This window comes from Nyctereutes procyonoides, unplaced genomic scaffold (genome assembly GCF_905146905.1).
Source record: "Nyctereutes procyonoides isolate TBG_1078 unplaced genomic scaffold, NYPRO_anot_genome, whole genome shotgun sequence".
Lineage (NCBI taxonomy): Eukaryota > Metazoa > Chordata > Mammalia > Carnivora > Canidae > Nyctereutes > Nyctereutes procyonoides.
Genome location: NW_026575051.1, coordinates 65484044 through 65496885, shown reverse-complemented (window position 1 = coordinate 65496885; position 12842 = coordinate 65484044). Strand labels below are relative to the sequence as shown.

At 33.2% G+C, this 12842-nt stretch overlaps 1 protein-coding gene across 2 annotated transcripts in view; it reads right to left on the bottom strand.

Annotated features, from left to right (window-relative positions):
• AFG1L (AFG1 like ATPase) overlaps window positions 1-12842 on the bottom strand; it is a 201770-nt gene that overhangs the window by 86217 nt on the left and 102711 nt on the right. For both annotated transcript variants that reach the window (XM_055330283.1, XM_055330284.1), the window contains exon 7: window positions 7644-7702. In XM_055330283.1, coding sequence (XP_055186258.1) covers window positions 7644-7702 — 59 coding nt within the window. The remainder of the gene's footprint in view (window positions 1-7643; window positions 7703-12842) is intronic.

The window sequence follows — 12842 nt, the reverse complement described above, 5'->3', positions numbered from 1 at the left end:
GACACATGTAGCCCTATATTCACGGCAGCATTATTTACAACAGCCAAGATATGGAAGCAACCCAAGTGTCCCTTAATAAATGGATGGATAAAGAAGATATGGTATATATACACAATGGAATATTATTTGGCCATAAAAAAGAATGGGATCTTGCCTTTTACAACAATATGGATGGACCTCAAGGATATTATGCTAAGAGAAGTCAGAGAAACACAAATACCATATAATCTCACTTATATGTGGAATCTTAAAAAACAAATGAATAAAAGAAACAGAACAACAAACTCTTAAATACAGAGAACAAACCGATGGTTGCTGACAGGTGGAGAGATGGGTGAAATAGATTAAAGAGGATTAAGAAGGTGTGCCTGGGTGGCTCAGTCGGTTAAGAATCTGTCTTCAGCTCAGGTCATGATCCCAGGGTCCCAAGATCAAGTCCTGCATCTGGATCCTTGCTCCATGGGGAGCCTGCTTCTCCCTTTCCCTGCCACTCCCCCTGCTTGTGTGTACACACTTTCTGTCAAACAAATAAATAAAATCCAAAAAAAAAAAGAGGATGAAGAGGTATAAGTTTCCAGTTATGAAATAAATAAGTCATGAAGATGAGAAGTACAGCACATAGTCAATAATATTGTAATAATGTTGTTTGGTTACAGATGGGGACTATACTCATTGTGGTGACACGGAATAATGTCCAGAATTGTTGAATCAGTATGTTGTACACCTGAGGCTAATATGTTAATTATACTTCAATTTTAAAAATGTATGTTAATTGTACTTCCAAAAAAAATATAAGAAAGAGACTTATACTTTTGGCCAAGTCAGAGTATTTAGAACTCAATTTGCCTTCCTGCCATTACACATTAAAACACTGGACAAAACATGTACAACTGCAGTACAGCAGTCTAAATGAGTTGAGGAGACAGTGATCAGAATTTAGGGAAGTTGAGGCAGTTGGGCTTTGCATGGCAGAGTTCAGTAAAAGAGAAAGTATGTAGAGAAAGAGCTCTAGATATCTATATAGGGAATGTCTGTAATTTCTGGCTGAATATTAAATTGAATGTGCATAAGGTGAAACTTCACAAGAATGGGGAAAGAATAATTCACACAAAGCCAGGAGATATGAGCATTCTGAACATTCTCTATATGAGTAAAGAGATGTCAGTGACACTAAGGGGATTCAGTAGAGACCCAGAAGGGTTATGTGTAGAAGAAAGGCTAAAATAAAAGCTACTTGAGACACACTATTGAAGCTTAAAAATAAGTCTCAAAAGGATAAAGCTGATCTGCAAGAAACTTAACCACTTATTAAAATAAAATTCAAGAGCCTTAAAGGAAGTAACACTCAATATAATCACCACAATGTCCAGCATCCAATCACAAATTATTAAACTTCCTGAGAAGTAGGAAGACTCAAAACCAAGGGTGGGAAAATCAGACCACAAAAACAAACCAGAAATGATGGAAGTAGCAGACAAGGACATTTAATAAACTGACTTCTACTTCTGGGAAGATAAAGTAGATGTTCTTTCCCTATCCCTCCTGCTAAGTACAAATTAAAATCCTGGAGATATATATATATATATATAAAATAAATATAAGAATATGCTAAAAAGTGAAAAGAAGAAAGAACAGCTAGGGATCTCAAGACCTGACAAACAAAAGAGTGGTGAGTTCTCTGCTTTTCTTTTCAATTCAGAATTTTCAGACTTGGAGTTGAAAAAGCCAGCATCCCAGAAATGCCAATGGATACAGACAATGAGGACCCAACAAAAGTCTGCTCTCTTTGGCCAAAAGGCTAGGAAAACAGCAGTATAACAAAAGAGAAAACTTTTCGACAATAACTTTCACTGAAGCAAATACTGCAGTGACAAACAAACCATGGTGTGACCTCCACCCATTCCAGCCAAGAGAGGAACCTAGAAGTGCGTTCTCACAAGGCTGTTATGAGGCACTCCGAACCTCCTGCCAGTGATGTCAGAGAAGGCTGAGTAAGGGGTTGAAACTATCATCCCTGCCAGTTAAGAATGAGCACCCCTTCCCTCCCTGATGACATCAATGGAACCTCTCCACCAACAGAAGGAAGAAGCATCTGTTCAATAGATGCTGAATAAAGAACCTGGACTTCTACCTATAATTGGCAGTAATGAGACAGTGCCTATCCTATCAGAATAGTGTCCAAAAAAAGTCTTCTAAAACTAAAGTTCAAAGATGACAAACAGGAATGCCTGGGTGGCACTGTCAATAGAGTGACTAACTCTGGGTTTTGGCTAAGGTCATGATCTCAGAGTCATGGGATCCAGCCACACATTGGGCTCTGCACTCAATGTGGAGTCTGCTTGAGATTCTCTCTCCCTCTCCCTTTGCCCCTCCTACTCATGTGTGCGTGTGCTCTCTCTCTCAAATAAATAAATCTTTAAAAAATAAACAAATAAAGATGACAAACAAATGGCCAATAAGCTCATGAAAAGATGCTACACATCACTAATTACCTGAGAAATATTAATCAAAACTACAATGATTTACCACTTTACATGGGTTAGGGTGGCTATTATAAAAAACAAAAAACGATGATGACAAGTGTTGGCAAGGATGTAAAGAAACTGAAAACCATGTGCATTGCTAGTGGGAATAGAAAATGGTGCAGCTGCTAAGGAAAACAGTATGGCAGTTCCTCAAAAACTTCAATATAGATTTATATAGGACCTAGAAATTCTACTCCTGGGTATATACACAGAAGAATTAAAATGACTCAAACTAGTATTTATATACAAGTGTTCAGAGCAGCATTATTCACAATAGCCAAAAGGTAGAATAAACCCAATGTCCATCAACAGATGAATGAATAAACTATTTATGGTATATACATAAAATGGAGTCTTACTCCTTAAAAAGGGATGGAATCTGACACATGCTACAGCATGGATGAACCTTGAAGACATTATGCTAAATGAAAAAAGCCAGAAACAAAAGGACAAATATTATATGATTCTACTTATATAAGCTATCTAAAAGTAGCAAATTCACATAGAAAGTAGAATGGTGATTACCAGAAGTTGGGAGAAGAAAAGAATGGGAACTATTATTTAATGAATAAAGAATTTCAGTTTGGTGAAGATGAAAAAGTTCATTGTTGCCCAATAATGTGTATGTATGTAATGCTACTGAATTGTACACTTAAAAATGGTTAAAATGGTAAATTTTATGTTATATGTACTTTACCACAATAAAAAAATGATTAAAGAATAAGATCCAAAGTCTCATGACAGATTAGGAATATGTCCAAGAATCCAATGAAATTCATTTACACAAAAAACCAGGAAGATCTCACAGTAGATGCCAACATCAAGATGATAGAGATGTTAGAATTATCTTATAAAATTACCCTATACCTGTCCAATGTAAAGCAGAGTTGAGGGGCGCTTGGCTGGCTCAAAGAGCATGAGACTCTCGATCTCGGGGTTGTGAGTTCAAGCCCCATGTTGGATTGTAGAGATTACTTAAATAAATAAAACTTAAAAAAAAAAAAAGCAGACATGACAAAATGCTTCAACAGGTAATTATGACTACTCTTGAAACAAAGGAGCTTATATTACTACTTAGTTAAAAATTTCATTATGGAAGTTCTATTTATAAGCAATATTTAACAATTTTAAATCTGCATGTAACTTATGACATAGTTTCCAAATATGTAAGGTCAATGACAGAATTATCAGAAAAATAAGACAAATTCACAATAATAGTGAGTGATGTTTTCCATAAGTTTCATAGTAATTGATGGGAAAAAAATAATAAAACTTAGAACAGCATAATTAAAAATTCTAATCTAATGGGTATATTATGTTATATATACTGTCATACAAAACTCTAGTGGAGAACTCATTATTTTTAGGACTATAGAGAATATGGAGGGACTGACTGGCTCAGTCAAAAGAACATGTGACTCTTGATCTCAGGGGTCATGAATTTGAGCCCCACATGGAATGAAGAGATTAAATTAAAAAGTAAAAATGTTTTAATATTTTTTAAAAGAACACAGAGAATATTTTTATAAAAATTGCCCACATATAAAGCCATAAAGCAAGTTTCAATAAATTTTAAAGGATTTAAGTTGCACAAAGCATATCCTCAGATGACTATGCAATCAAGCATTTGTTAAGAAAATAATAACAAAAAGTAAAACTAGAAAATTTCATATGTTTGTTTGGAAATTAAGAAACATACTTCTGGGTGGTTCGAAGATTAAAGAAGAAATCAAAATAGAAATTAGAAAATACTTTAAACTTAATAGCAAAAATACTAAATATCAAAACTTAATGAATGTAGCTATTTAGAGGAAAATAAATAGCCTTAAATGCATTTAGCGATGAAGGTTGAAATGAGTTTAAAAAATTAATCTCAGTAAATAAGAAAAAGTCCAGCAAAATAAACTCAAAGAAAGTGCAAGGAAGGGCAAAACAGGAGCCTCCCTTACTTAAAAGGCAGTGGAAATTATGTGTAAGGGTTTTTTGTTCTGTTTTGTTTGGCTTTGCTTTTTTGAAGGGGTCACTCTAAGAAGGCTTTCTAAAGGAAATATATCTGAACATTTTCTGTATCCTTTCCAATACTGTGACTTTTCTATTTTTGTAATGAATTGTGGTAAAACATACACAACATAAAATTTATTATTTTAACCCTTTTAAGTGTGCAATTCAATGCCATTAAGTACATGGACAATGTTGTACAACCATTACTACTGTGTATTTCCAGAACGTTTTCATCATCCCACAGAGAGACTCTACACATGAAACAATAACCACTCATTCCCCTCTGCTCTCAGCCCCAGGTAACCTCTATTTTACTTTCTGTTTTTCTGCCTATGCCTTTTCCAGGTACGTCATATAAGTGGAATCATATAATGTTTGTCATTTTGTTTCTGGCTTCTCTTCCTTAGTATGTTTCCAAAGTTCATCCATAATGTAGCATATGTCAGAATTTCATTCCTTTTATACGGCAGAACAATAATTCATTGTATACCACACTTTGTTTTTTTATTTTTATTTTTATTTTTTTTTTTATTTATTTATGATAGTCACACAGTGAGAGAGAGAGAGAGGCAGAGACGTAGGCAGAGGGAGAAGCGGGCTCCATGCACCGGGAGCCCGACGTGGGACTCGATCCCGGGTCTCCAGGATTGCGCCCTGGGCCAAAGGCAAGCGCCAAACTGCTGCGCCACCCAGGGATCCCCATACACTTTGTTTTTTTAATAGTGCATTAGTCCTCCTCACCATTCCTACTATCTTATAAAAATATTGTTCACTAACAGCTTACACAAGCTCTGGGCTTTTTTTTTTCTTCTTCTTCTTCTTTTTTTTTTTTTTTTTTTTTTTTGCAATACTCCAAGCAATAAATCACAAATGCTTGTAATGAAATACAGACTTGTTATCACTTGATTTATAGAGGAGAACATAAAGGAAAAAATGGATTTTATACTGTACTTTTTCTCCAAATAAATTTCTATCTGGTTTATGATCTCTTTTTATTAAACCAAGATTCTCTATTTAAGATTGACTTCTGCTATACATTTCCCTCAGCTAGGCCAAAATGCAAGAGTAACACTAGCATATGTGAATAGGTAAAATGTCATTTAAATGAATAAGAAACAACCTTTCCTTACAAGGGAAACTTCATAAGCCCACCAAAAAAAGCCCCAGAGAAACCAGCCACAGCATATATTTATTGGGTTGATGTTTTGCTATATGTGAAAAGTCTTTTGAATAAATTAGACATTTTAAACATTTTCTCATCCAATCTAGTATTTAGTACCCTAGGAATTTTAGTTTATGTTCAATTTCAAATTGTACATTATTTATATCAGTTCTTGTTCAATTTCAAATTTGGATTATTTATCTCTTTGGTTTTCCTTCTTCTCTCCCCCCCCCCAAAAAGGGGTGAGAAAGGGAAAAAATTTAAATTAAATCTAGATAATTTGGTTGCTTATTAATAATGCTAATAAAGTATGATAAATTACTGGCCAAAAAATAAGGTTTGTGGTTAAAAAAAAAGTATACCTACCAAGTTCCCTGAAAACTTGTTTCATTATGTGAGACTTCACTCTTCATATTTCATATATTTCCTGCTACCTGAAGATACTATTTTTATCACTCATTTTTCTCAGCTTCCCTGTTCACATTTTGGTATCTACATATACCAATCACTTTGGATTTCCAGCATGGAGAAAACACTGTAGATTTACCTTCTCTCCAAATGTAAAACTTGATTTATATAAAGGGGAAAAAATTACTAAGAGCATAAATCTTCAAAGAGTACTTTTCTTTATATCTATAAATATCTCACAGAAATTAAAAACCTCTGGGAACTTAAAATTTGGTCAAGAAAATAGATGCTTTAATTCTCCTAAGTATAGCACAGGGAATACAGTTTAGTATCAACAACAACTTCAAAAAGATCGTCTGACTTTATCTTTAGAATATTTGAAGAAAAAATATTCTCCTTTTTTCAAGTATTTATTTATTTTAGAGAAAGAGAGAGAGAGAATACATGCATGAGTGGGGGGAGGGGCAAAGGGCAAAGGAGAGAATCTCCAGCGACTCCCCACTGAGTGCAGAGCTGGCAGGGGCTGGATCCCAGGATCCAGAGACCATGATCTAAGCCAAAATCAAGGGTCCACGTTCAATCCAACTGAGCCACCCAGGTGCCCCATTATTTCTAACTCTTGATACAAATTTTTGAGGTTTTAGGTTTTAAAACATAATACAACTTTATCCCTTCTTCAGTTATATTATTTTAGACCAGGAAAAAATATGTAACTAAGAATTATGGGAATTATATTTGGCACATATGCGTCTCTTTCGTACTTTTTTGATACTTCACTTTGCTTTGTGTTATAGATATCTGTGTATGTATTATATGCCCAACTAGATTATAAATGACTTGTATGCAAGAAACAGAAAATTCATGATTGCATTACCCATTATGCCTAATGTAGGACTTTGCACATAGTAGGTTCTCAATAAATGTTGGTAGAATATAGAATTATTGAATAACTGTGTAAAAATTTATTTAAATTAACAGTGAAAAGGAGACTACTTTATTCTTAATCAGATTGTAATGAAGACTATTTCAAACTCTATGCAGTGATGATACACACAAATATTTAAACTATGTGCCTCAACTTGACATAATTTCATGATAACTTGATGGCAATCACATTTAAATATATTAGAATATTTTTGTAATAATGCTACTCTGAAATAGCAACTTTAATAGCTGAGAAAACATGTTAAAGACCATTAACCTAAAAGAAACAGAGAACATTAAATATTTTTTCAGAAATCAATGTATAAGGTTAAACATTCCACTATAATATTTATGAGCAAACCTCAAATTAAAATTTATAAATGCAAACTATCAAATGTTTCAGTTAGACAATAATTTAGACTATATTTTATAATTTCTCCTGTGTACACATTGATGAATACTATATAAAAAAAATCCTTTTCTCCTTTACTGTCTTTGACTGTAACTGTCTAATATCAAAATGAATTTTGCTTGAATGCAAGCCCTTAGCAATCCTATAAAAGCCCTTAATTATCAATCCATACGACATTAATCAGTGAACACAAGTAAGTGATTTTCCTTACCTTTAGGACAGCAATGAATGGTACGAAGTTAGCTCTTTGGAGTCCATTTTTATAGAGATCTGAAAAGAAAAAAACAAAAAAACTGCTATTAGCTTTTTACTTAGCCTAAATCCAATGTTAGCTCATCTTAGCCTGGAAAATGAAGCTTTCTATTTGTAAAAAAGATAAACACACAAAAGAAAAATAGCCAAAATTGATTTCTATTCTTGCACTACACAAAATTCATTATTTTCTTAATAAGAGGAAGAACTGACAATTACAGAAAGAAAATCAAAAGACATTCAATCAAATTAGCTTTAAACTATACTAAAAAGCAATAAAAGAATTTGGAAGATATCACAAATAATCCTAAAGTCAATGACTCAACATAAGATATTTATTTTTAAAAGTATTGAATATTCCAGCACATAGAATTTTACTGGGAAATGAATTATATTGCCCTTTATCTCAACCTATACTAAAAATTCTCAGTACAGAATTAAAAGTATGTGACAAGATTAGCCTTTTAATAAAACACATCAAAAAACAAAACTAAGCATGTATTTATATCAAGGCTATGCATTTAACATTAAGATAAATGACACTAAGGCCACTTTAAAAGAGATTATCTAAAAATCAAAAATCCAGGGGATCCCTGGGTGGCGCAGCGGTTTAGCGCCTACCTTTGGCCCAGGGCGCGATCCTGGAGACCCGGGATCGAATCCCGCGTCGGGCTCCTGGTGCATGGAGCCTGTTTCTCCCTCTGCCTGTGTCTCTGCCTCTCTCTCTCTCTCTCTCTCTCTCTCTCTCTCTCTCTGTGACTATCATAAATAAAAAAAATAAAAAATAAAAATAAAAAATCCATTCTCAAAGGACTATAAATTTAATGCAGTTATAAGTAATAAACAGCTAGTTTTTTGCCTTAGAATGGTGGTTTTTATATATACATGTGTCACAGTGTATGTGTGTTCAGACACATATCCACACACATGAACAAACACTGTCAAGAGTAAATAAGTGAAAAGGGATAACAAATTTAAAGTTTTGCATATTTTTCTATATTCTTCCTTTTTCCTAAAAAAAGGATCTGGAATTTTATTCAAGAGACTGAAATTTTATTTCATACAAAGCATTTCTTTAAAACCAAAACCTAAATAAATGAGATTTAAAAAAAAAAGTATAAAATGGGAGCAGTAAAAAAGTTTTCTCAATAATAAAATCCATGAATTACATTATGCATCTCAATTTTCTTTTAAATATGCTTTATAGGATCCTTTCTATATTTTTGTTTATTATTTTTAAAGATTTTATTTATTTATTCACAAGAGACAGAGACAGAAAGAGAGGCAGAGACACAGGCAGAGGGAGAAGCAGGCTCCACGCAGGAAGCCCGACGTGGTACTTGATCCCGGGTACCCAGGATCAGGACCCCGGCTGAAGGCGGCGCTAAACCACTGAGCCACCCGGGCTGTCCTATTTCCTTGTTTTTTTGTTTGTTTGTTTTGTTTTTTGTTTTGTTTTGTTTTTTAAGATTTGATTTATTTACTCATGAGGGACAGAGAGAGAGAAGCAGAGGCACAGGCAGAGAAGCAGGCTCCATGCAAGGAGCCCGACGTGGGACTCGATCCCGGGTCCCCAGGATCAGGCCCTGGGCTGAAAGTGGGCACTAAACTGCTGAGTCACCCGAGCTGCCCCTATTTCCTTGTTTAGAGGAAATTAGATAACTGAGATAGTCTTCAACTGTTACATTTACTTATGGAAATAAAATATGGTCATTAGGAAACATTTATTCTCTTTAGAAAAATATTCATCATAACATCATTGCAGTGTTGAATGTTAACAGCAAAGCTCTTTGGTTAATTAAGAACTAGAGGCTTTAATTCAGTTACATTTAATATTCTTATTTAGGGATATTATTAAAGTAAGATAATGCTGGCCAGGCTGTCAGAACTTTCAAATTCAAAATGAGATTTTTCCTTTCCTATAATCAATATCTCAAATGAATAAAATGGGTAAAATGCAGGAAATGGGTTAAGTTAGGTATTTTCATAATCTTCCCTAATCATCAAGTTGCTGGGGAAAGTGCATAAAAACACTGCTGTATGATAAGAGCTGACAGCCATGAATATCAGTAAGTGGTAGAATTTGAAAATAAAATAATTTTATTTTATCGATTTTTTTAAATATGCTCCACACCCAATGTGGGACTTGAATTCATGACCCCAAGATAATAGTCACATGGTCCACTGACTGGGCCAGCTAGATGTCCCAAAAACTAAAATACTTTAAATACACTGAAAGTTTACAGCAGCTTTATTTATAATAGCCAAAAACTGGAAACAATCCAAATGTCCATAATTAGGTGAGTGGATAAGCAAACTGTAGCATTTCTGTACAATGAAATACTACTTAGCAATAAAAAGTAGAAACCAAACACACAACAAAATAGATGAATCTCAAAATAATTATGCAGAGTGAGAGGCCAGACCAAAAGAAGAAAAAAAAAGGTACATACTATGTGATTCCACTTATATAAAACTCTAGAAAAAGCAAGCTAAAGCTATACTACCAGAAAGCAAATTAATAATGGTTGCCTACAGAAGGGGCCAGCAGGACAACACTGACTGGGAGAGATGAAAGCAGGGAAAGAGGAAAGCTTTGAGTGTGATGGAAATGTTCATTATATTGATTGTGGTGGGGACTTCACAGATGTATACACATGCCAATATTTTGTAAATTGTACCCTTTAAATACATGTCATTTATTGTATATCAATTATATCACAGTAAGTTCTTTTAAAACTTATTGGGAAAAATACCAAAGTGAATATCGAAGAACACAATGTTATAAAATTAACACTGAGCTATTACACTAATGAAAGTTTACCTATGTTAAGGTAACCTTTTGGTCTCACTTACAGAATAATACCTTTCTTGTGGACATACAAGGTTCTGAGACGCAACTTAACAAGTATGTACCTTTCAGAAGGTTCATGACAATGAAAGATATAAAAAGCCCACTTGTAATATTCTTGATTGAAAGTTTCCACTTCATCAGCAAAGTTAATATCTAGTAATAGTCTTCAAGAGTTAATTTTTCAAAAAGTCAACTTTAAAAATAATCTGCCTTTATAAAGATATATAATCCAAACTTTATGCTCTGAGAAGCATTTTCTTAATAGAATTCTAAACAAAATTCATTTGGCTTGAAAACCTTTAGGTTTTTATAGGACACTTAAGTGAAAAAGAACTGTACTCATTAAATTGAAGAGCTTTCTGCAATTCAAATATTATGCTAATTATCAATGCAATAGATCCATCTCCTGAAATGTTAGCTACCAATTTTTTCATACTAGTTGTTTAATATTATTTTTCTTAGACATATTTTTATAATAAATTTATATCAACATTTGTCATTGTTTACTAAATACTATTTAAAAATTCAGCAGCAGTTCTTGCCTACAATTTTTTAATGCTCTCTAAATAGAGTTAAATGAGCACTTGGTCATATAAGACAAAGTACTGAAATTATGGCACATTCATTTTTCAAGACTGTTATAAGGACCTCTACATTCTCCACAGTGAATAACTATAATAATACTTATAGACGAAATATATGCAAAGAGGATTTTTAAAGTAATTACAAGAATCTAAATACTTTGGAGATGTACATGGATATACTGATCTTTTCCTTAAAAATCCAAGCATCGCAGAAGGGGTTATATACAAACCTAATATTAACCATATATCAAAAACCACTAATTAAATATGCGAAGAATAAAGAGAAAGAAATGTAAACATATCACTAAACAATTCTGCAAAACATGAAAGAAAGGCAAGGATCAAAGAAAGTCATTAGATACAACATCACAACAAATAATAAAATGACAATAAATACATACCTATCAATAATTACTTTGATTGTAAATGGAGTAAATTCTCCAATCAAAAGATATAAGGTAACAGAATGAATAAGAAAAAACAACAAGATCTATCTATGTTACCTACAAGAGACTCATTTCAGACCAAAAGACACCTGCGGATTGGAAGTGATGGAACAGAGAAACAGTTATCATGCAAATGGATGTCAAAAGAAGGTCAGAGTAAAAATACTTACATTGTACAAATTAGACTTTAAAACAAAGACTGTAACAAGAGACAAAAAGGACCCTATATACAATAAAGGGGACAGTCCAGCAAGAAGATACAATTGTAAATATTTATGTACCCAACATAGGAGCATTCAAATACATAAAACAGTAACATAGTAACAATAACAAAAATAAAAGAATTGATAATAATACAGTAACAGTAGGGAACCTTAACACCCCACTTGTATCAATGGACAGATTATTTAATCAAAAATCAACAAGGAAACAATGGCTTTGAATGACACACTGGACCAGATGGATTTAACAGATATATTTGGAATATTCCATACTAAAACAGCAGAATATACATTCAAGTACACATGGAACATTCTCCAAAAGAGGTTACATTTTAGCCCACAAAACAAGTCTCAACAAATTCAAGAAGATTAAAGACATACCATGAATCTTCTAACACCACAAGCCTATAAAATTAGAAGTCAACCACAAGAAAAAGTCTGGAAAGATCACAAATACATGGAGGTTAAATAACCTGCTACTAAACAATGAATGGGTAAACCAAGAAATAAAAGAAGAAATAAAAAGTAGATGGAAGCAAATGAAAATGATAATACAATGGTCCCAAAACTTTGGAATGCAGCAAAAGTGGTCATAAGAGGAAAATTTACAGCAACGCAGGCCTACCTCAAGAAGAAAAATCTCAAACAACCTAATTTTACATCTAAAGGAGCTATAAAAAGAACAACAAACAGAATCTAAAATGAACAGAAGGAAAGAAATAATAAAGACTGGAGCAGAAATAAATGATATAGAAAACTAAAACAAACAATAGATCAATGAAACCAGGAGCTAGTTCTTTGTAAAATATCAATAAAATTGAGAAACTTCCAGCCAGACCTGTCAGGCAAAAAAGAGAAAGGATTCAAATAATATCAAAAATGAGAGAGGATAAATAACAACCAAAGCCACAGAAATAAAAGTTATGAGAATATTATGAAAAACTATGTGCCAACAAATTGGCCAACCTAGAAGAAATGGATAAATTCCCATAAATATATAAATTACCAAAACTGAACAGGAAGAAATAGATAATTTGAATAAACTGGTAATCA